The sequence below is a fragment of the Pongo abelii genome, chromosome 1 (assembly GCF_028885655.2).
Source record: "Pongo abelii isolate AG06213 chromosome 1, NHGRI_mPonAbe1-v2.0_pri, whole genome shotgun sequence".
NCBI classification, from domain to species: domain Eukaryota; kingdom Metazoa; phylum Chordata; class Mammalia; order Primates; family Hominidae; genus Pongo; species Pongo abelii.
The window spans coordinates 111,902,840-111,927,616 of NC_071985.2; the positions used below are offsets into that span (position 1 = coordinate 111,902,840).

The following is a 24,777-nucleotide window of genomic DNA, read 5'->3' on the forward strand; positions in this document are numbered from 1 at the left end:
GAGACAGCGACCATCGGGAGCCGGCCATGAGGACGATGGCGGTTTTGTTGAAAGGAAGGGGGGGGGAAGTGTGGGGAAAGGAAGGAGAGATCAGATTGTTGCTGTGTCTGTGTAGAAAGGGGTGGGCATAGGAGATTCCATTTTGTTCTGACTAGGAGAAATTCCTCTGCCTTGGGATGCTGTTGATCTATGGCCTTTCCCCCAGCCCCATGCTCTCTGAAACATATGCTGTGTCAACTCAGGGTTAAATGGATTAAGGGCGGTGCAAGATGTACTTTGTTAAACAGATGCTTGAAGGCAGCATGCTCTTTAAGAGTCATCACCACTCCCTAATCTCCAGTACCCAGGGGCACAAACCCTGCAGAAGGCCGCAGGGTCCTCTGCCTAGGAAAACCAGAGACCTTTGTTCATGTGTTTATCTCCTGACCTTCTCTCCACTATTATCCTATGACCCTCCCATATCCCCCTCTCCGAGAAACACCCAAGAATCATCAATAAATACTTCATAAATTTAAAAAAATAAATAAATAAATAAAAATTAAAAAAAAAAAAAAAAAAAAGAGAATCTTGGAAGCAGCAAGAGAGAAGCAACTTGTAACATATAAGGGATCTTAAATAAGATGAATTTCTGTTGATTTCTTAGTGGAAACCATGGAGGCTAGAAGGCAGTGGGATGACATATTTAAAGTGATGAAAGACAGACCTGCCAACCAAGAATTCTAAATCTGGCAAACCTATCCTTCAGGAATTAAGAAGAAATCATGACATACCCAGATAAACAATAGCTGAGGGGGCTTCATTATTAATAGACCTGCCCTGTAAGAAACGCTAAAAGGAGTCTTCAGGCTCACCACAGATCTATTAAATTTTCTTTTTGGCATAGGACGGAAACATATGCATTTTAATTAAACATTTGTAATTTTTCTTACACAGCAAAACCAAAAACCCCACAATGGAAAATCATTTTCTGTTCACCAGTTGTTAAAAACTTTTTTTAAAAAAAGTCCTGTGATATCAAGTGCTTGCCAGGATGTGGCACAGTAGAAACTCTTAAACACTTGGTGGGTGTTTAAATTGCTACAACCAGTTTGGAAAACAATTTGTCATTACCCAGTAAAGTTGAAGATGTATAGATCATGTAATAGTTTTACAGACCAAAAATATAGAAACTCTGGTACCTCTGCAGAAGAAGACATACAGTAATATTCACAGTGGCCATTTGTAATATAAAAAACTTTAAACAATCCAGCTGTTTATTGATTGATTTTTCTAACATGTGACTTATTTCTGGTCTTTACTAGCTTTGGGGCCATTTGGATCACACGATGTTTTTTCAAGATTTTAGACCATTTCTAAGTAGCAATCCACTGGACCAAGATAATAGAGCCAATGAAAGGGGTCACCAGACTCACACTGACTTCTGGGGAGCAAGACCTCCACGGTTGCCATTGGGTCGGAGATACAGATCTCGAGGAAGTTCTCGTCCTGACAGATCTCCAGCTATTGAAGGGTGAGTTGTTGTATTTTAAGTTCTATTTAAGGTAGTTTCAATGAAGGACATTGGTATAATCTAATCTTTATAAGGGTCTCATACTTATTACCTTTGTGGACAAGATGGACATATGTAGAAAGGATGAAAGTGAAGCTAAATTGAATGTTAGTACTTACCCGATGATAAATCAGAGAGTGAGAAATGTTATGTCTGTGATTAACATTTTTATTAATGTCTTAGATTAATTTATAGATGATATGTGTCTCGGTCCATTTTGTGTAGCTATAGCAGAATACCTGAGACTGGGTGATTTATAAAGAACAGAGATTCATTTCTTATATTTCTGGAGGCTGGGAAGTCCATGGTTGAGGGATCCACATCTGGTGAGGGCCTTCTTGCTGTGTCATTCCATGTTGGAAGGCAGAAGGGCAAGAGAGCATACATGAGCAAGAAAGAAAGGTGCCAAACTCATCCTTTTATTAGGAACTCACTCAACAATAACTAATCCACTTCCAGGATAAAGGCATTTAATCCACTCACGGGAGAGTCATCTCTTAAAGTCTCCATCTTTCAACACTGCTCCACTGGGGATTAAGTTTCCAACACATGAATTTTTGAGGAGGGCATATTCAAACTATAGCAGTATATTTATCAAAATTTCAAAAGGGTATCAAATATATTAGGCATTAGGATTAAATATTTCAACAGATTGGAACAATGGACTTAACATGAAATTTAATCAAGTATCTGCTTTTTGTAAAGAAAGGAAAAAAATTTAATAGGATAAATATGAAGTCTTGTGACTGTAAAAACATTCATGTAATAAATGTTTGTTGAGTGTCTTTTGTATGGGGCACTGTACTAGACACTAGGAACACAATGATGAGTCAAATAGATGGTTTTGCTCATGTATCTCATTTAGTTGGAATAATAAACGTTAATTTTAAGTGTTTACCATATTCAGAGGACTGTGCTTCATGCTTTATCTGAAGTAATAGGTGCTATTGCTGTTTTCATTTTATAAAATAATTAACTTGAGTCTCAGAGAAATAAAGTAACAGCCATTGGTGGATCTAAGACTTGAATCTAGGGCTATATGAATATAGTGCGACATTGTCTCATATGGTAGCTACTAGCCACATGTAGCTATATGTTTACATTTAAGATAACCAAAAGTTAATAAAACTCAAAATTCAAAGTACCTCAATCCCAAATAGCTGTATTTTGAGTGCTCATTGGCCACATGTAGCTAATACTTATCATATTTGACAGAACATATTATAGAAAATTTCCATTATCTTAGTTCTATTGAACAGTGCTGTTCTAGAGCCTACACTCCCCCTCTCCCCCAACACACACCTTCTAGGCTTTATTAACATTTTACTATACTTGCTTTATTACATATCTATCCATCTATCTCTCCATTAGTTTATCTTATGTTTTGTGCATTTCAAAGTTAGTTGCAGACATCGCTTCATAGAACAAATACAGGATATGGGAAATCTGATTTAATGAGATTGTCTAGGACAAAAATCAGTAAAATCTTACATTGTTTTAATAGCTTATGGCACCCAGAGTTAAAGCTGCTATATCCTGTGCCAGTTAAACTGTGTATAGATTACTTTCCCTTCTTTACCTGTTTGAGATTTGAGATCCCATTATTGAGTTTCTGAACTACAGTTCATCTAAACTTTTACCTCCTATGCACCTTTTTTTTTTTCCCCCTCCATTACACCCATTAAATGGCCAATTTTGGAGCAGTGCTGTGATTCACTTTTCCTTGCTCCTTTATTAGGGGATGGTTCAGTACTGCTTTAGAAAAGTCACATAAATGTGCCCAATCATGCCCCTGCAGATAGTAAGGTGCATTTAATCTCCACTAGATTTCATGCTTTTGATTAGGCTTTTGTTTTGCATTCCCTCAACAGATATTTTGAATTTTCACTAAATTTCATTCTTCAAATTTTCTATCCAATAGCTGATCCTCAGAAGCTGATTTATATTCTCCTTTATGAAAATTGGGGCCTTGGGCATGAACTCCCCAAATCCCTGTGCCCAGCTTCTCTATATCAACTTTCATTTCTCCTTCCAGCCTCCTGAGGTGAGGTGTTCTTTGTTTTTTTCAAGGCAAGTCTATCAGCCCGTGTTCTGACCCATTCTCTAGCTGTTTCATCTGGGATTTTGTATTATCCATCTTCCTCTTCCTGCTTTCTTTCCCAGTTAATGCCCCTTGGCCACCGTTTTACTCTTTAGCTCTGTATTTTTCAATCCTGGCTGTACATTATTGTCACTGAGGGTATCTTTTAAACTGGTACCTGGACTCCATCCCCAGGGACTGTGATTTTATTAGTCTGGGTGAAACCAGGCATTGGTAATTTTTAAAAGCTCCTAAAGTTATTCTTATTGTAGCCAGAATTGAGAATTACTGTTCCATTTACTGCCTAGTAATCTTTTTCCTTTTCTTTTCAATAAAATTTCTTAAGAGTTGTTTGTGTTTACTTTTTTATCTTTCATTAGTCTTCTACCTACTGTAGTCTGGCCCTCCTTTCACTAAAATCCCTGGTGACCTTCTATTAATAATTGCAGACCCAGTGGATACTTTAAAATCCTTATTGAATAGATCTAGTTCACTGAATTCAACCCTTTTAATCTTTTTTCTTCCGCCTTGAAATTACTTTTTTTTCTTCTTCTTCTTTATTTATTTATTTTGCAATAGAGTCTTGCTCTGTTGCCCAGGCTGGAGTAGAGTGGCATGATCATAGCTCACTGAGCCTCGAAATTCTGGGCTCACACAATCCTCCTGCCTTAGCCTCCCAAGTAGCTGGGATTACAGGCATGTACCACCATGCCTGTAACGCTTGGCCAATTTTTAAATTTTTTTGTAGAGATGGGGTCTCACTATGTTGCCCAGGCTGGTCTCAAATTTCTGGGAGGATCACTTGAGCCCAGGAATTTAAGATCACCCTGGGCAACATGGCAAGACCTCATCTTTACAAAAAATGAAAAATCAGCTGAGCATGGTGGCATGTGCCTATAGTCCTAGCTACTCTGGAGGATGAGAGGGAGGATCGCTTAAGCCTGGGAGGTTGTGGCTGCACTGAGCAGTGATTGCACCACTGCACTCCAGCCTGGGCAACAGAAAGTGAGTCCTTGTCTTGTCTCAAAACAAAAACAAAACAAAACAAAAAGGCTCTTCTTACTCCAAGATTAAAAAATTAATTTCTATATTTTCTTTAATGCTTTTTGTGGTTATGTTAGAACTCTTTTTGGTTACAAGTGATAGAAATTCAATTTAATATAACTTAGGAAAAAACTAACCAGCCAGGCGCGGTGGCTTATGCCTGTAATCCCAGCACTTTGGGAGGCCGAGGTGGGTGGATCACTCCAGGCCAGTTCGAGACCAGCCTGGCCAACACGGCAAAAACCCATCTCTACAAAAAATAAAAAAAATTAGCTGGGCATGGTGGCACGTGCCTGCAATCCCAGCTACTTGGGAGGCTAAGGCAGGAGAATCGCTTGAACCTGGGAGGCGGAGGTTGTAGTGAGCCAAGATTGCGCCACTGCACTCCAACCTGGGTTACAGAGCACAACTCTGTCTCAAAAAAACCCAAAAAACTAGAATGTATTGGTTCACATAACTCAAATCGTTGTTAGCTATATCAGACCCAACATTTCCCTTTTATAACAATTATCTTGTAATGCCCTCTACTATCCTGATTTAGAAATTCATTGATAATATAAGCTATAAAACATAATAAAAACACATATGCATATATATACTGTTCTTCAATTAATATAAAGGAGAAACAAAAATAATATATGAATGTATGTATTTTAATGTGTAAATGCCTAGCCATAACTATTCTGGGCGACAAAATGAAAAAGTAGGTGCTTGCTTCTTTATATAGAATCATTAAGATGATAGCTACAAATGCAGACAGTGCAAGAGGATTATATTTACAGTTCATCTGCCACAAGCATTGTTGGTACAATGTTATGATTTTTCAAAATGGTGAAGAACTCTTAGGAAATTTCTGGGGTTTGTGGGGAAGCATAAACTTCCCTCAGTTTTCACAATAGTTATATTCCTGGAAAATTCAGTATATATTAAAACCAAATGGAAAGTAATTTGTGTTTATGTGTGGAATGGAGCTGGATTTAGTCTCAGTTAATTATAGGCAGTTTTTCACCAAATGAATGTCCAGGCAGAATGTTCAGAGTATGCATGTTGGAGGACAGTTCTTTGTTGGGCCTGGCTGTCCTTCTGTTTATTGCAGGGTAGCTAGCACTCATTTTTCCTGCTTAGTAAATGTGAATGGTACCTACCATTTATTGTGACTAGCAAAACTGCCCCCTCAGATTTCTAAATCACTCCCTAGGAGTGACATTAAGAAGCACTGATGTAAATTAGAAGTCTATAGGTGGATCTAGATGGTCAGTCAATATGTTATGTTCATCTGTCTGTCATTCTTTCTCTCTCAAATCTGCTTTCCTGTGTTATCACGTTGGCTCTCCCTTTGTAAAATGAAAGATAGCCAGTGGTGGCTCCAAGTTTACAAGAATTATGGAGGATTCATCCCAGAGGATATGTCCATCTGTCAACTTTTTTTTTTTTTTTTTTTTGAGACAGAGCCTTGCTCTGTTGCCCAGGCTGGAGTACAGTGGTGTGGTCTCAGCTCACTGCAACCTCTCCCTCCCAGGTCCAAGCGATTCTTGTGCCTCAGCCTCCTGAGTAGCTGGAATTACAGGCACATGCCACCATGCCTAGCTAATTTTTTTGTATTTTTAATAGAGTTGGGGTTTCACCATGTTGGCTAGGCTGGTCTTGAACTCCTGACCTCAAGTAATCCACCCATGGCCTCCCAAAGTGCTGAGATTACAGGCTTGCCCATCCATCGACTTTTGTGGAAGGTTTCTGGCCCTGATTGGGCATTATGCCCAAATCTCTGGTGGGTGGGGAGTATTTTTGTGTATTTTTGAGTTAAAGATCTAATTCCCCCCCATATGCATATCCAATTATTTACAGCGTAATATATAGCATATCTGATTTGAAATGTCACCTTTATTATGTATACATTTTCATACTTACCTTTCTCTTTCTGGATTCTCTATTATGTGCTGTAGGTCTTTATTTTTGTTTTCTTTTCATGTACCATCCTGGTGTACTCACTATGATTTTATACTATGATTTGAAAACTGGTAGAGAAGGTGCCCCTCATTATTGTTCTTTTCTTTAAAAAAAAAAAAAAAATTCTTAGTTTGCTTGCTGAGGAACCAAAAGTTTATTAATGCTTCGCTTGTGTTTACCCTTCCAAATGGATTTTAGATGCAGTTTTTCAATCTCTGCCCCTTTTCCCATCCCATTAGGATTTTGATTGAAAGTGCATTGAATTTATATATTAATTTGGGGACAGGTGGTACTTTTCTTTTGTTTTGTTTTGTTTTGTGACAAAGTCTCGCTCTGTCGCCCAGGCTGGAGTGCAGTGGTGCAATCTCGGCTCAGTGCAACCTCTGCCTCCCGATTCAAGCAATTCTTCCTGCCTCATCCTCCCAAGTAGCTGGGATTAGAGGCGTCCGCCACCACACCCGGATAATTTTTGTATTTTTAATAGAGACAGTGTTTCCTCATGTTGGCCAGGCTGGTCTCGAACTCTTGACCTCAGGTGATCTGCCTGCCTCGGCCTCCCAAAGTGCTGGGATTACAGGTGTGAGCCACTGCTCCCAGCTGGTACTTTTTAGTAATATTGAAACTTCTCAGGCCCATGGCTCATGGTCTCAGTTTATTTGGTTCTTTTTTCTTCTTCCTCTGTCTTCCTCTTCCTTCTTCCTCCTTCTTCCTCCTTCCTCTTTCAGTCTTTCTTCCTCATTCTTCCTCTTCTTCCTCCTCCTTCCTTTCTTTTTCCTCCTTCCTTTTTCTTCCTCCCTTTTCTTTCTTATTTCTCCTTCTCTCTTCCCATCTTCTTCCTCCTCCTCTTTTCTTCCTCTTCCTTCTTTTTCCTTCTTCCTTTGTCTCCTCCCTTTCTTCTTCTTTCTTTTTTAAAATAGACTTTATTTTTTAGAGCAGTTTTAGGTTCACAGCCAATTGAGTAGAAGATACAGGACACTTTTTCATCATTCAGTCAAGTTTCATAGTTTGATTTAACTTTTTAACTGATTATTGCTGGCAAGCTTTTTGTTACCCTTCATCTTGTTACTTAATTGAATTCTCTTATTAACTATAATGGTTTTTCATTTTATTCTCTTTAGTTTTCTAGTTAGCACTCATATCATCCTCAAATATTGTGTTTCTTTCCAATGTTTATGCCTCTTATTTTTCTTATCTGTTATATTGACTATATTACCAAAACAAAGTTGTTTAATATAGGCATCCTTGTCTTTTTCCTGACTTCAGTGAGAATGAATTAGTGTTTCTTTGTTAAACTTGTTTGCTCTTGGTTCCTAATATATGCACTATCACACTAAGAAAGTTTAATTTTATTCATAATTTATTAGGGGCTTTTAATTAAGAATGACTAATGATTTTGTCACATGCCCTTTGCAGTCCTATCAAAATGACCTTAGAGTTTTTCTCCCTTAAACAGTTAATGCATTTTTATTAACAAGTAGGTTTTCTAATGTTTTCTAGTGTTTTTATTCAAGCTGCTTTGTCAAGGAGCGCTAATCTCTCTTTTTTAGGGGTCGGGGGTTGGGGAAACAGGGTCTCACTTTGTTTCCCAGGCTAGAATGCAGCAGCAAGATCATGTTTCACTACAACCTCAAACTCGGTGGGCTCAAGCAATCCTCCCACTTCAGCCTATGAACTAGGCAGGACTACAAGCACGTGCCACCACACCTGGCTAATTTTTCAATTTTTGGTAGAGACTAGGTTGCCCAGGCTGCAGTCTCTTAACACGTTATTGGAGTTGATTTGTTCCTTATCTTTTTTTTTTTTTTTTTAAGGATTTTTACATTTATTCAAAAGAGGGTGAGTCTCTTGATATCAAGTTTTGGTGTCAGGATTAGTTTCATAAAAGGAACTGGGAAAACTTGCTGTATTCTTATGCTTGGAAATAGTTTACATAACACAGGAATTACCTATTATTTAAAGGTTTAATGCAAGTTACCTGTAATTCCATCTGGACCTGGTATCTTTTTGGGAACTAGATCTATTACAGTCTTTTCAGTTACTTCTGAGGTTGATAGTATAGGGTAGTATTTTATTTATCTCTGTATTCTCAGCTTCTAGTACAGTATCGGTTTTATAGTGGCTACTAAACATGTTTGTTTTGAATAAGTGGATAATTGTAATTATGTCTCTAAAAAGTATAAAAAACATAGGAATTAGTAGTAATAATAGCTAAGAGTATGTGCCAGAAACTAGTCTAAATGCTTTACAGGTATTCATTTGTTTAATCCTCACTATAACCCTGTGAAGAAGGTATTGTGAATATCTCCATTTTACTGGAGAAACTGAGGCACAGAGAGTTTAGGTAAATTGTCTAAGAGTATAAAGGCAGTTAAATTTTGGAGCCAGGATAGTGCAAAAATGAAAATATTTGTATTTGGTGAGATTTTTAACTGTTTACTTATACTAAAAAATTTTAGTATAACTATTTAGTATAAGTCAAAAATTTTAAATTAAGTAGCCTTCTCACTTATTTTTTAACCAAAGATTTAAGCGTTTCCCTAATTTTCTCAGAAACTTTCCTTCCAAGGCACCAGTATATCAGTAAATAGAACTTGAAAGTTTTTAATTCAGTTTCTTTTCTCTTTTCTTTCATACAAGTATAAATAAACACAGTATATCTTTGGGGCCTATTACTATACCCACCTAGCAGGCCTGCCTAGATTGTTCCATATGGTTGTTACTTTACAGTAATTGTCATTACGATGTCACTGTATGTTTTGAAAGTACAATTTCATGTTTTATACATTTTAAAAAATTGATTGAACTTTAGCATGGCTTCTTTCTGATAACAGTTTTCTCCTCTTGCTTTGAGAAGGAGCATATGGGCATTCCACTTATGGTTTCCATGGGCTACATCTCAGATTCCTGTTCATTCTACGGGTTTCACTGTAGACAGAGTACTTTGTGTTTAATGGCCAGGCACTGTGGCTCACACCTGTAATCAGCACTTTAGGAGGCCGAGGCAGGTGGATCACTTGAGGTCAGGAGTTCCAGACCAGCCTGGCCAACACGATGAAATCTCATCTCTATTAAAAATCCAAAAATTAACCAGGCATGGTGGTGGTTGCCTGTTATCGCAGCTACTCAGGAGGCTGAGGTAGGAGAATCTCTTGAACCTGGGAGGTGGAGGTTGCAGTGAGCCGAGATTGCGCCACTGTACTCCAGCCTGGGCAACAGAGCAAGACCTCATTTCAAGAAAAAGAGTACTTTGTATTTAAGAAATCAGATGTCAGAGATTAGCCTTTGTGGGATTATTAGTGTGTTCCTCACACCAACTTAATAAGTTTCCCTGAAATGAGGTCCATTTTCTTTGACTTTTTCATTGGCATGAGTAGAACTTTTTTACTAACACAAAGACAGGGAACTCTCACATTGTTCATTCATTCTGCAAATATTTATTCAGTGTCCCTAAAGTATGTGCTTTATCCTCTAATCTGCAGCTTTTGAATGATAGTTAATTAGGTCTTGAATAGACTAGCTCATCTTATCTGACTGTAAGTGCATCTGACCTGTGCCAGCAGATTAGTTTATAAATTTATAACTGAGGGTATTCTGTTTCAGTGACTACAAAACTCATTTGTTTGTTAGCATACTCTTATCTTTGAATTTCTCAGGTATCAAGAAATCAAAAGCAATCAGATGGTTGTTTGGTACATATAGAATCAGCAAGGAAATTGCATGATCTTTAAGAGAAATTCCATTCAGATTGTGATAAATGCTAAGGAATTACACATATTTCACTTCAAATAATTTTTTAGGACGGTAAAATATTAATGCTTGTTAGGTTTTTTCCTTTGTGTTAGGTCAACACCAGCACATTCATATTTTCCAGACAAGTAATAGAGATTACCACCTATTAGTCTGCACTTACTACATTAAAACCCATCTTTATTTTATTTTGTTGTTTTTGTTTTGTTTTGAGAGGGAGTCTCACTCTGTCACCCAGGCTGCAGTGCAGTGGTATGATCTTGGCTCACTGCAACCTCTGCCTCCCAGGTTCAAGCAGTTCTCTTGCCTCAGCCTCCCAAGTAGCTGGGACTACAGGCATGAGCCACCATGCCTGGATAATTTTTTGTATTTTTAGTAGAGATGGGGTTTTGCCATGTTGGCCAGGCTGGTCTCGAACTCCTGACCTCAAGTGATCTGCCCGCTTCGGCCTCCCAAGATGTTGGGATTATAGGCGTGAGCCACTGCGCCCAGCCCCATTTTTATTTTATTGTGCTTTACTCTTTTGTTTTTTTGTTACATTTTAGCTTGGTGGTTTAGTCTCCTTCCTGGCTGTATAAAGGAAGCCTCTTTGATTTTAGCAGTAAGCTGTTTCTGATTTGCTTTGTAGGGTACATTACTTCTAAGAAGGTGTCCCACCTAAATAATACGTTCTTTTAAAAATTTATTATTTTTATTTTAGATTCAGGGGTACATGTACAGATTTGGTTTTTATTTTTTAATTTTTAAAAATTTGCTCTCCTGGTAACTCACAGAACAGCAGGTTTATTACACGGGTATATTGTGTGATGCTGGGGTTTGGGCTTCTAATGATCCCATGGCCTAAGCAGTGAACATAGTCCCTATAGGTAGTTTCTCAACCTTTGCCATTCTCCCTCCCTCTCCCCTTTTGTGATCTCCAGTGTTTATTATTCCTTACTTTGTGTCCTTGTGTACACAATGTTTAGTTGCCATGTATAAGTGAGAACACGAGGTATTTCTGTTTTCTGTGTTAAGTTGCTTAGGCTAATGACCTCCAGCTATATCCATGTTGCTGCAAAGGACATGATTTCGTTCTTTTTTATGGCTGTGTAAAGAATATGTTTTAAGATTTCCCACCTAGAGAATATGTTCTTCTGAAGTTAACCCTAGGTTCTTGGACCATAGATTTCTGACCACTGATCACATCTCAGATTTTGAGAACTGACTTTTTTTGGTTAACTTTTTTTTTTCTTATTAAAAAAAATTTGTTTTGGTATGGAATAAAAAGACAACCTTATCCAGAAATAGCCATAGTTACACCTTGATGTGTAATCTTGTAGACCTTTTTAAATACATGTATATGATAATTACATCTATATAATTGAAATTGAATTGATTATACTACACATATTTTATAATGTTTTTTATCTTAATAGATTGTATGTATCTTTCAAGATACATTTGATTGGGGCCTGTATTAGTTTGTTTTCACACTACTGATAAAGACATACCTGAGACTGGGAAGAAAAAGAGGTTTAATTGGATTTAACAGTTCCACATGGCTGAGAAGGCCTCAGAATCATGGTGGGAGGCTAAGGCACTTCTAACATGGCAGCAGCCAAACCATGTTGTTCTGCCCCTGGCCCCTCCAAATTTCATGTTCTCACATTTCAAAACCAGTCATGCATTCCCAGCCATCCCCCAAAGTCTTAATTCATTTAGGCATTAATCCAAAAGTCCAAAGTCCAAAGTCTCATCTGAGATAAGGCAAGTCCCTTCTGCCTGTGAGCCTGTAAAATCAAAAGCAAGCTAGTTACTTCCTAGATACAATGGAGGTACAGGTATTTGGTAAATACGGCCATTCCAAATGGGAGACATTGGCCACAACAAAGGGGTTACAGGTCCCATGCATGTCCGAAACCCAGTGGGGCAGTCAAATTTTGAAGCTCCAAAATAATCTCCTTTGAGTCCAAGTCTCACATCCAGGTCATGCTGATGCAAAAGGTGGGTTTCTGTGGTCTTGGGCAGCTCCACCCCTGTCTTTGCGGGGTCCGGCCTCCCTCCCGGCTGCTTTCACTGGCTGGTGTTGAGCGTCTGTGGCTTTTCCAGGCGCATTGGTGCAAGCTGTCAGTGGATCTACCATTCTGGGATCTGGAAGATGGTAGCCCACTTCTCACAGCTCCACTAGGCAGTTCCCCAGTAGGGACTCTGTGTGAGGGCTCCCACCCCACATTTTCCTTCCGCACTGCCCTAGCAGAGGTTCTCCATGAGGGCCCCACCCCTGCAGCAAACTTTTGCCTGGGCATCCAGGTGTTTCCATACATCTTCTGAAATCTAGGTGGAGGTTCCCAAACCTCAATTCTTGTCTTCAGTGCACTCGCAGGCTCAGCACCACATGGAAGCTGCCAAGGCTTTGGGCTTGCACTCTCTGAAGCCACAACCCAAGCTCTATGTTGGCCCCTTTCAGCCATGGCTGGAGCAACTGGGACACAGGGCACCAAGTCCCTAGGCTGCACACAGCATGGGGACCCTGGGCCCAGCCCACAAAACCACTTTTTCCTCTTGGGTCTCTGGGCCTGTGATGGTAGGGGCTGCTGTGAAGGTCTCTGACAGGGCCTGGAGACATTTTGCCTGTGGTCTCGGGGATTAACATTAGGTTCCTTGCTACTTATGCAAATTTCTGCAGCTGGCTTGAATTTCCCCTCAAAAAATAGGTTTTTCTTTTCTGTCACATAGTCAGGCTGCAAATTTTCCAAATTTTTATGCTCTGCTTCCCTTATAAAACTGGTTAACAGCACCCAAGTTACCTCTTGAATGCCTTGCTGCTTAGAAATTTCTTCCACCAGATATCCTGAATCATCTCTCTCAAGTTCAAAGTTCCACAAATCTGTAGGGCAGGGGCAAAATGCTGCCAGTCTCTTTGCTAAAACATAACAAGAGTCATGTTTGCTCCAGTTCCCAACAAGTTCCTTATCTCCATCTGAGACCACCTCAGCCTGGACCTTATTGTCCATATCACTATTAGCATTTTGGGAAAAGCCATTGAACAAGTCTCTAGGAAGTTCCAAACTTTCCCACATTTTCTTGTCTTCTTCTGAGCCCTTCAAACTGTTCCAACTTCTGCCTGTTACTTAGTTCCAAAGTCGCTTCCACATTTTCGGTATCTTTTCAGCAATGCCACACTCCTGGCACCAATTTACTGTATTAGTCCATTTTCACGCTGCTGATAAAGACATACCCAAGACTGGGAAGAAAAAGAGCTTTAATTGGACTTACAGTTCCACATGGCTGGGGAGGCCTCAGAATCATGGTGGGAGGTGAAAGGCACTTCTTACATGGCGGCGGCAAGAGAAATGAGGAAGAAGCAAAAGCAGAAACCCCTGATAAACCCATCAGATCTCATGAGACTTACTATCATGAGAATAGCATGGGAAAGATCGACCTCCATGATTCAATTACCTCCCCCTGGGTCCCTCCCACAGCATGTGGGAATTCTGGGAGATACAATTCAAGTTGAGATTTGGGTGGAGACACAGCCAAACCATATCAGAGCCCATCTAGGGGAGGTTTCTTAATTAATTGATTTTTTCCTGGGCTCAAGTGATCCTCCCATCTCAGTTTCCTAAGCATCTAGGACCACAGGTGTGCAGCACTAGGCCCAGCTAATTTTTAAATTTTTTTTGTAGAGATGGGGTCTCCTTATATTGTCCAGGTTGGTCTTGTATTCCCATCTTGGCCTCCCAATGTGCTGGGATTACAGGTGTGAGCCTCTTTGCCTGGCCCCATAAGAGGTCTCTTAATTTATTCAACAGACATTGTGTATTACTATGTGCCAGATGTTGGGCATACAATAGTCAATAAATAGTCAAGAATGACTGCCCTTGTGGAGCTTAAGTACTAATGGAGAAAGATGATCAAAATAAATAGAATTTTAAGCAGTAGTAAGTGCTATGGTGGAAGAAAAGCAGGGATGGGAGATAGGGAATATGGTTGAAGTGAAGTTTCAAAAAGAACATAGTCAGCAAATGTCTTATTGAGAAAGTATCTGAATAGACACCAAGGAAGTGTAGGGATGTACAAACAAGGAGAGACCAATGTAGGGCAGAGAAGGTGAGGGGAATGGTAGGAGAAGTTGATGGGAGTGGGAATGGGGGGGTGGGTATTAGATTATATGAAGCCTAGTTGGCAATTATAAGAGCTTCTATTCCAGTGGAGAGTTTAGGTGTCATTTATATCTTGAAATGATTGCTCTAACTGCTGTGCTGAAAATAGAATGGGGGGCTGCAAGGTGTGTGAGGCAAAGACGCAGCAGAGAAACCATTTAAGAGGCTATTGCATTAATATAAGCTAGAGATGCCAGTGGTTTGGGTGAGAGTAGTGAAAAATGGTTTGGTTTCAGATGCAGTTTGGCAATATCCATGATAGGAGTTACTGACAGATTGGATGTGGGGTGTAACAGAAAGAAGAGTAAAGACACCAAGGTTTTTGGCCTGAAAACAAGAAAAATGGAGCCACCATCCACTGACATGGGGAACATTAGGAGGAGTAAGTTTGGAGGAAAATATTTAAGAGTTCATTCAGTTTGGGACATAATAAGTTTGAGGTGCTTGTTACACAGGTGGAAATGTTGAGTAGGCAGAGGTCTTGGCTGGAGATAAAATTTGGAAGTTGTGGCCTATATATGGTATTTAAAAATATAAAGCTGGATAAAGTGGTCAAAGAAGTCAAGATAGGAAATAGTAGAGCTCAGACAATCGAGGCCTGGGCCCTCGATGGTTAGAAGTTTGGAAGATAAGGAAGAATAAGCAAAGGAGACTGAGAAGAAACAGCCAGGGAAGTACGAGGAAAAGCTAAAGAGGGTACAGCTCTGGAAACTGTGAAGACTATTACCTGGTTTTATCCCTTCCAGACCCAGTGGGTTGATTTTTCTCTTCTGTGAGTTTCTAAAATTAAATGTATACACTATCTTCCTTCCCTCCACATCTTCCCCAGACATTTAGCTTTAACAAGAAAAGATTTTTTTTTTTTTTTAATAAACAAAATTCATTGTAAATGCTCTGTCAACTATTGTTCTCCAAGCAACAGCTCTTATGCATTGGGGCCACCCTGAGCAGTCTCTGTTACTGCTACAAAAACAGATGAGACTAACATCTGACTTCCAGAGAGTAAGTAGCCAAGAAAGAGGAATCATCAGCTGATCAGCTGCTGGTGAATTGTCCCTCGTAATTCCAAGCATTCATATAGGATTGACTTTTACAGCTTCAAGAACTAGGCTATCTCTCAAACTTGATTATTACCATTTACTTATTAGTCAGTTTAAGCATGTGATAATTTGCTCTTCTTGTCACTGACAAATAGGTGGGTGTATATTAGTTACCTATTGCTGTGTAACACATTACCCCAGAATTTAACAGCTTATGACAATATTTATTATCTCAGTATTTTTGAGGATCAGGAATTTGGGAGCAGTTTAGCTAGGTGGTTCTGGTGAAGGGCTTCATGAGGTTGTAATCAACATGTCAGCTGTGGCTACAGTCAACTGAACACTTAACTGGACCTGGAACATCCACTTCCAAGATGGCTCACTCACATGACTGTTGGCAGGAGGCCTTAGTTCCTCACCATCTGGGCCTCTCCGTAGGGCTCCTTGAATGTCCCTATTACTTGGCAGCTAGCTTCTCTTGGAGTTAGTGATCCAAGAGAATGATAGAGGAAGAAGGAAAAAAACCCATAATATCTTTTTTATATCCTAATTTTGGAAGTCACACACTGTCATTCCTGCTACATTTTGTCTGTAAGAGGTGAATCACTAAGTCTAGCCTACATTCAAGGAGAAGAGAATTAGCTCCACCTCTAAAGAATTTATGGATGTATTTTAAAATCACCACAGTTTGCCCTCTAGCCACAAATTATTTACACTTCTTCTATGTGCAAAATGCACTCACTTTCTCCTAAAACCTATCAAAAAAGTCTCCTTCTTCTATAGCATCAGCTTGAAATATAGGTAGCTGTCCTTTTAACTAGGTCCAAGTGTGGGTGTGGCTCCTTGGGTATAGTTCCTCAGGTACATTTCCTTTTGATGTGAAGACCTGTAAACTAAAGAGACAGGTAACTACCTATCACACACCCAACATACAATGATATGGACAGGCAGTGATTCTGAACAGGTATAGAGATTTCCTGTTCCAAAAGGGAAAATGATGGCACAAAGAAGTTGCTGGTTGATAGCAATTCTGATAGTTGTCTAGACAAATGTCAGAAGTTCCTTGACTAGGACTTCTACCTCTGCCCAGGAGTTCTTCTCTGTGACTCTGGAGTCCACCCTGTTAGTCATCCTTTCTTTTCCATTAAAAGTAGTTCATATTTGTAGCTGCGTAGCTTTCTTAGCTTGCTTCTTGCCGGTAGAAATTTGAGGGCCCAGAGACCTGTTTTCATTTTGTACTATTTTTCCACCTTTCAGTTTAAGCTGACAGTGTTTCTTTTTAAAACTTCGAGTATCCTGTGAATCTCACTGGGATTCATGCCATTAGGCAAAAGCCACATCCACCAATCTCTTCTAAATAGGCTTTTTCCACCTTGGGTTTCTGCTGGGATTGCTGAGAGATACCACTTGTAGTGGGTAGAATTGTGTCCCCCAAAAAGCTGTGTTCAAGTCCTAACCCTGATAAGGTCACTGTGAATATGACCTTATTTAGAAATAGGGTCATTACAGATGTAGTCAAGTTATAATAAGATGACACTGGATCAGGAAGGGCCCTAATCCAATGGTTGATAGTCTTATAAGGAGAGAAATTTGGCTGGGTGCAGTGGCTTACTCCTGTAATCTCAGCACTTTGGGAGGCCGAGGTGGGAGGATCACCTGAGGTTAGGAGTTCGAGACCAGCCTGGCCAATGTGGTAAAACCCCATGTCTACTAAAAATACAAAAATTAGCCAGGCGTGGTAGCCCATGCCCGTAATCCCAGCTACTCAGGAGGCTGAGGCGTGAGAATCGCTTAAACCTAGAGGCAGAGGTTGCAGTGAGCTGAGATCGCACCACTGCACTCCGGCCTGGGTGAGAGCGAGACTCTGCCTCAAAAAAAAAAAGAAGCTAGAAATTTGGACATGAACACAGAAGACAAAGAGAAGAAAGCCATGTGATGACAGAGGCAGAGGTTGGGGGGGGGGGGCATACGTCTACAAATCAAGGAATGGCAAAGATTGCTGTCAAACATCACCAGAAGCCAGGAGAGAATCATGGAACTGATCTCCCTCAGAACTTCCTGAAGGAACTAACCCTACTGACACCCACATCAGTGAGCGAATAAATTCCTTTTGTTTTAAGCTACCCAGTTTGTGGTAGTTTGTTATAGCAGCCCTAGGAAACTAACATAACACCCTTAAGCTTCTTAGTCTGATTTTCTAACTGAATGATTCTTTAGGTACCATTTTAGATCTTTGTGAGGTTGTGGTTTTTTTTTTTTTTTTTTTTTTTTTTGAGACAGTCTCACTGTGTCAGCCAGGCTGGAGTACAGTGGTGCGATCTCGGCTCAGTGCAACCTCCGCGTCCCGGGTTCAAGTGATTCTCATGTTTCAGCCTCCTGAGCAGCTGGCATTACAGGTGTGTGCCACCATGCCCAGCTAATTTTTGTATTTTTAGTAGAGACGGGTTTCTCCATGTTGGCCAGGCTGGTCTCAAATTCCTGGCCTCAAGTGATCCTCCTGCCTTGACCTCCCAAAGTGCTGGGATTATAGGTGTGAGCCACCATGCCTGGCCCTTTCTGAGGTCTTAACAAAGAATTGTTATAGTCTGATCCTTGGCTTCATCTGAAATCAGTCTTTTAGCAGTGCCTTGGATTGGATCTTTGCTTAAAATCCATTTCTTAATTTTAGTGTCATTTACTAATCTGGAGATGCTGGGAATTCTCAGAATTGTATAATTCTGTCCTTTTTGTTTAACTGTCCTTCCTTTAATTCATCCCTCTTTTGCATTTTAAAGTAAGCAGCAAGAAGCCAGGAGGTACTTTCAAAAGTAGAAATCTCTTTAGCTAGATTATCAACCAGTTTTTGGACCACAGCATCTACTTTCCATGTTATGGTAAGGCAACAGCTTTGCCAGTATATAACAAGGATCCTTTTCCCTCCAGTTTCTAATAAGATTTTTTCTGCCTTTTCTTAATCTCTCACCTTTAACTTCTTCAAAGGCCATAGTGCTTTCTGTTTTTTTTTTTAAGGCTCTTCAGACTTCACTGATGCTCTCCTCAAAGTCCTTTTAACTTCTGCCCCACTACTGGGTTCCAAAGATACTCTCACGTTTTAGGTCTTTATTATGGCAGCACCGGTATCCAGATACCAAAATCTGTATGTTATCTATTGCCATATAACAAATTATCTCAGAGCTTAGTGGCTTAAAACAACAAATATTTATTATCTCACAGATTCACTGGGTCAGGAACAGGTTCAGTTGGGAGTAGCATGGCTGAGTGGTTCTGGCCCAGGATTTCATGAGCTTATAGTCAAGATGTTGGTCACTGCTGCAGTATAGGATTGACTAGGCTTTAAACATATTCTGGCAGGTTTGTTCTGGCTGTTGACAGGAGTACTCAGTTCCTCATCACATGGACCTTTCTATAGGACTGCTTGATACGGCACTCTCCCAGAGCAAGTGATTGATCTGACAGAAGTGCAAGAAGAAAGCACTCCCCCCGGCCCCCCACCTTTTTTTTTTTTTGAGGCAAAGTCTCTGTCACCCAGGCTGGAGTGTAATGGCACGATCTTGGCTCACTGCAACCTCCGCCTCCCGGGTTCAAGTGATTCTCCTGCCTCATCCTCCTGAGTAGCTGAGACTATAGGCACGTGCCACCATGCCCGGTTAATTTTTGTATTTTTAGTAGAGATGGGGTCATGTTGGCCAGGCTGGTCTCGAACTCCTGACCTCAAGTGATCCACCCACCTCGGCCTCCCAAAGTTCTGGGATTACAGGCATGAGCCACCACACCTGGCCATTTCCCCCGCTTTTTTTTACCTTGTCTTGGAAGTCACAGATATCAATTCTGCCATATTGTATTGTTAAGTGAGTCACCAAGTCCAGCCCACACTGAAGGGAAGATTATCAAATAATTTTTGGACGTATTTTTAAAACAACACGAAGCATTCTAAAAAAAAAAAAACCACAATGAATTAATAGAAGCAGAGAATAGAATGGTAGTTACCAGGAGCTGAGGGGCAGAGGGGGTGGATTAGAAAGATATTGAAGGACACAAAATTTCAGTTAAAAGTTCAAGAGATCTGTTGTACAACGTGGTGACTGTAGTTAATAACAATGTTTTCAGCCAGGTGGGGTGGCTCATGCCTATAATCCCAGCACTTTGGGAGGCCAAGGCAGGCGGATTACTTGACAGCCCGGCCAACATGGTGAAACCTCATCTCTACTGAAAATACAAAAATTAGCCAGGCGTGGTGGTGTGCATCTGTAATCCCAGCTACTTGGGAGGCTGAAGCACAAGAATTGCTTGAACCTGGGGTACGGAGGTTGCAGTGAGCCGAGATGGTGCCTCTGCACTCCAGCCTAGGTGACAGAGCAAGACTTCATCTCAAAAAAAGAAAAAAAAACAACAACCAGTGTTTTGTACATTTGAAAATTGCTGAGAGAGTAGATTTTAAGGGTTATTGTTGCAAATAAGTTTGTGAGGTAATGCATATGTTGATAGTTTGATGTAGTCATTCCACAGTGCATACATATTTCAAAATATGTTATATACCATAATATATGCAATTTTTGTCAGTTAAAAATAAATAATGCAAAATAATACAAAAAAGCAAGCAAACAAACGGAATAGTGTAGTTAGCTGCTGTTGAACTTCAGTAGCAGGGAAAGTCTAATGTTGGCTACTGCCATTGTTATATTAATTGGCCTAATAAGTAAAGTGGGAACCAGGGACTTAAAATTGCATATTATTGCTGGGCGCGGTGGCTCACACCTATAATCCCAGCACTTTGGCAGGTTGGGGTCAGGAGTTCAAGATCAGCTTTGTCAACATGGTGAAACCCCGTCTCTACTAAATCTACTAAATATGCAAAAAATTAGCCGGGTGTGGTGGCAGGTGCCTGTAATCCCAGCTACTCGGGAGGCTAAGGCAGGAGAATTGCCTGAACCTGGGAGGCAGAGGTTGCAGTGAGCCGAGATTGGTCCACCGCACTCCAGCCTGGGCGGCAGGGCGAGACTCCGTCTCAAAAAAAGAAGAAAAATTGCGTGTCATCCAGAACACAGAAGATCTATTGGAACAATTTCTTCAGGTTTTTCTTTTGCTGAGGCATCACTCCAATATCTCTTTGGGTAACAAAGACTCATTCGTATAAAGAACTGTGTACCTGTGCCATCTTAAGTATTCAGAGTGACAAATGGTAAGCATGTGTGTGTTTATATGTGTTTGTGTTATAATCATCTGAAACAACCTTAACATAGAATTATTGCTTAAACTTTTTTTTTTAAAGGACCCTTTAAATGATATCTCTTATTCAGAAACCCAGTGTGTACAACATACAAAAATGGAACTACCCTTGTTAAAGGGAGGTGGGTCCAGAATTCCACTGGCTCGACGTCCCTTTTAACCCTTTCTTATGTTGATGTCAGATATACAAGGAACATAGTTTGAAAAACTATACCATACCATCAGATCCCTTTCCAGCTTAATTCACAAAAATCTATTAATCTGTAAGATAGCAGAGCTCAGGAAGATAGCCATAATAGCAAAACAGCACACCGCTGTGTGGCAGGCTGATTTCTGATGCTGTCTCTTGTGTACTAGCCAATGAAAAGCCATTTTGGTTTAGGGAAGTAGTTGGTGATTTGGCAGCCATGGATATCTGTAGACTACTTTCATTAGTCTGTTGTCTTATCTAATATTTTCTTCTCTAACAGAATACTACAACACATCTTTGCAGGATTCTTTGCAAATTCTGCCATTCCTGGATCTCCACACCCTTTTTCCTGGTAAGTAACTAATTGCTTTCTATCTTACTCTATTGGAGTGACATCATTTTAGGTGCTGTCATTTCTGTGCGGTAGAGAAAAAGAGCTGCATAAGCCAGGTGCGGTGGCTCACGCCTATAATCCCAGTACTTTGGGAGGCCGAGGCTGGCGGATCACGAGGTCAGGAGATCGTGATCACGAGGTCTAGATCATCCTGGCTAACATGGTGAAACCCCGTCTCTACTAAAAATATAAAAAATTAGCCAGGCGTGGTGGCATGCTTCTGTAGTCCCAGCTACTCGGAGGCTGAGGCAGGAGAATCGCTTGAACCCGGGAGGCGGAGGTTGCAGTGAGCCGAGATCACGCCACTGTACTCCAGCCTGGGTGACAGAAAGAGACTCCATCTCAAAAAAAAAAAAAGAGCTGCATAGGTGAGTATGTAGATGTAACTGGAGGCTGCTAAGCCCAAACTTAATCAGAACTTTTTTTTTTTATTATTCAGGCTCAGGAAGGCTGTCCTGGTCCCCCAGGATGTTTGGGTGCTAGAAATGTCTTGATTCCTTTTATATTCAGGTCTGAGAGTTGTATTGAGGTAGAAAATGAGATGGTCCCTGCCAGGCTTGGTATCTGATTTGTGGGTTTCCCCAGTAGACTACACAGGAATATTCTACTCCTTAAGAATTTCTGAAATTGAAAACATTATGCTGAACTTTATTTTTTTCAAAGTAAGAGGATTTGTCAGAAGAAACAATAGGCTGTAATTCAGTATCAGAGTGACACTTATGTATGATGGGATTAAAGATGGAATTTCTTCTTGTCTGAGAAATTATTTGCTGCTTCTAACTGTGGCCCAGAAGGTTTCTCTGCTCAAAGGAACCTCAGTCCTTTTAGGACCTCTGTCATCCAGTAGTCTGGAACTCTGCTGGTAGTGTACCGGCAGCTCTGGGGGAAAATTAAAAAAAAAAAAGGTGTTGCCAAGTCCCTTTTATAATTGCTCTAAGTTGTGATTCAGAGAGACTGCTATGGCTGCTTCTCTACTTGAAAGCTCCTCATTGTCCAGAACTGTGGGCGGCCTCTTATAGTGAGGGATGTTTGCTGTAGATTTTGACCAGTCATGAAGGGAAAACTCTCCTTAAAAAGCAGCTCCATCTGTGTTTAATATAAGTGGGCACAGAAAACACAAATTTTTGAAACCAACAGGCAATGAGTCACTCTTTTTGTTCTGGCATGTCATGTGGTACTTTAGGTAGCTTCACATTTTATATTCTAGTTAAGTAAAATTCCTAGAGGATGAGATACTATCTCTGGATAGTCTGTTTGATCTTGAAAATGTACAGAATTCTTTGCCTCTTGATCCTGGAGGACTAGTGACTTTCCAGCTCTGAGAGAGAACAGGATCCCTCTGCCAATTTTTTTCTGTGGTGTAAGGCAGAGCCTGGTCACTCCATCTAATGCTGTCTGTCTCATCTCATGTATAGGAGCGGGATGCTGCACTCCAACCCTGGGGACTATGCCTGGGGTCAGACAGGGCTTGATGCCATTGTAACCCAGGTGAGGAGCTGCCTTTTGAGGGTGTCTGTTCAGTGTGTCTCATGGTTCCACAGGCTTCCTGCTTTCCTTCTGCTACTTTCTGAAATGGCAGTCACTCTGCTTTCTCTAATATTTTGAGCTTTGGGGTTTCCATTTTACTAAAGGGATGAATGATTTATGGGGTTAGCTCAGCATCCATGCACTTCCTAGGTCTGAGGGAATTTCTGGAAGATGGTTTCACCTCCATAGGAAGAAAAGACTTCTATAACGAATAGTATTTTGTATTTTTGGTCTCTCTTGCTCAGTTCTATAAGGATTCTATTAACAAATATTTCACAAAAAAAGGAGGGTTTCCTCACATGTTGAAGCAGGGATTTCTGCTAGATGGAGCAAAGTAGGGGAAGGAAGCAGAGAACAAGGTATTCCCGTGCCATGTATAATTGCTTCCACTTGTTTATGTTCATTTTAATTTGATTGGTTTTTCATTTCCCTTGTGGATTTCTGAGACTAGAAAGCATGTCCTTTATATTCAGTCTTCTTATAGGCAGTAATTTACCTATTTCTTGGCTCACATTATGCTACTTTTCATACTCTCGCTTTTTTCTTCTTCCAGCAGATGAAGCTTTTGGACCAGTTACGTATTACTTTTTATTAAGCTATAGTTTTACTCGTGACATCACAACCCTTTTGCTGCCTCTGAAGTTGCTTTATGCCTAGAGGTGGGCCTTGCAATCATGGGTTTGTCTGTAGACTTACACGAATGTCACTCTGAAATTGTAAAGCAATTTTGAGTGTTCTGGCAGCAGGAAAGGGGAAACCCAAGCCTCTCAGAGCCTTGCAGAAGTAAGAGTAACTAACATACCTAATGTCTGCACTGTTTGTTCTCAGCTGGAGCAGTTCCCTCTCCAGGGATATTGAGATGTCTGCCACTTCGTCTTTTTCTTTCTCTTTTTCTGTAGCTTTTAGGACAACTGGAAAACACAGGCCCTCCCCCAGCTGACAAGGAAAAGATCACATCTCTTCCAACAGTGACAGTAACTCAGGAACAAGTTGGTAGGTTCATTTTTATACTTATGCTGTCATCTTCTGATCTCTGTTCAAAATCCCAGTATCTTCTGACAGGTGAAAAGTTTAAAAAGTGAACAAAATAAAAAGACAAAAAAGATAAATAAGAAAAAAATCCCAATACCTTCCTATATTAAGGACCTTTAAGTGAAGCTATAGCCCTCTAAAATTCCTACCTGGGTGCCAAATCTGGAAAGTTCCTACCCCTTTATTAGGTTAGTCAGTTGGTATTTCCTGAGCAATTATGTCTCTTTTTTAAGTGCCATTGGGAATAAAGAGGTACAAAGATAGATAAGACTTGATTGTAACAAGTTGAAGAAAAACTCATCAAATGATTAAAAACTGTGTTGGACACATGATACTGACATTGGGGAAAGGAGAAGAAAAAAAATAGGCTGGGAGTTTGTTTCAGATCTACTTTGTGTTAGGTACAGTTAGGTATATTAGTCATAGATACTATTTTATTTGTAAGCACTGAGGAATTTAGTGACAAGGGACAGCATTTTGGACTGGGAGTTTCTGTTCCCATCAATTCAGGTTTAGAGTTAGAGATTTCAAAGACAAGATGGGCCATCTTAGGTCATTCTGTTTAAGGAAAAGTATGAACTAATATACGTGGTGTGTGAGTCAGGTAAAGTGGTCTTTAGGGAAGATTAGTCTAGGGGATTGTGTGTGAAACATTGGAAGCGAGACAGTGTATGAAACATTGGAAGCAACAGAGAGCAGAAACAGGGATTTTAGTCTGTTGCAGCAGTCCAGATGAGGTTCAGGTGGTGGTGACAATACTAACAGAAAGGAAAGGATTCAGAAGATCATTTTGGAGAAAGGCTTTCCTCACTCATTGCATAATGGAATGAAGGAGGGGAAAGAGTCAAAGAGAATTCTG

General features: G+C 40.3%; 2 protein-coding genes across 4 annotated transcripts in view; both read left to right on the forward strand.

The window, feature by feature from the left end:
* The window catches only part of LOC100447686 (neuroblastoma breakpoint family member 12), a 2,265,351-nt gene that overhangs the window by 1,975,785 nt on the left and 264,789 nt on the right, over positions 1 to 24,777 (forward strand).
* RNF115 (ring finger protein 115) overlaps positions 1 to 24,777 on the forward strand; it is an 84,434-nt gene that overhangs the window by 54,539 nt on the left and 5,118 nt on the right. For all 3 annotated transcript variants that reach the window (XM_002810325.5, XM_009245165.4, XM_054553627.2), the window contains 4 exons: positions 1,302 to 1,510; positions 21,246 to 21,317; positions 22,775 to 22,847; positions 23,786 to 23,879. In XM_002810325.5, coding sequence (XP_002810371.1) covers positions 1,302 to 1,510; positions 21,246 to 21,317; positions 22,775 to 22,847; positions 23,786 to 23,879 — 448 coding nt within the window. The remainder of the gene's footprint in view (positions 1 to 1,301; positions 1,511 to 21,245; positions 21,318 to 22,774; positions 22,848 to 23,785; positions 23,880 to 24,777) is intronic.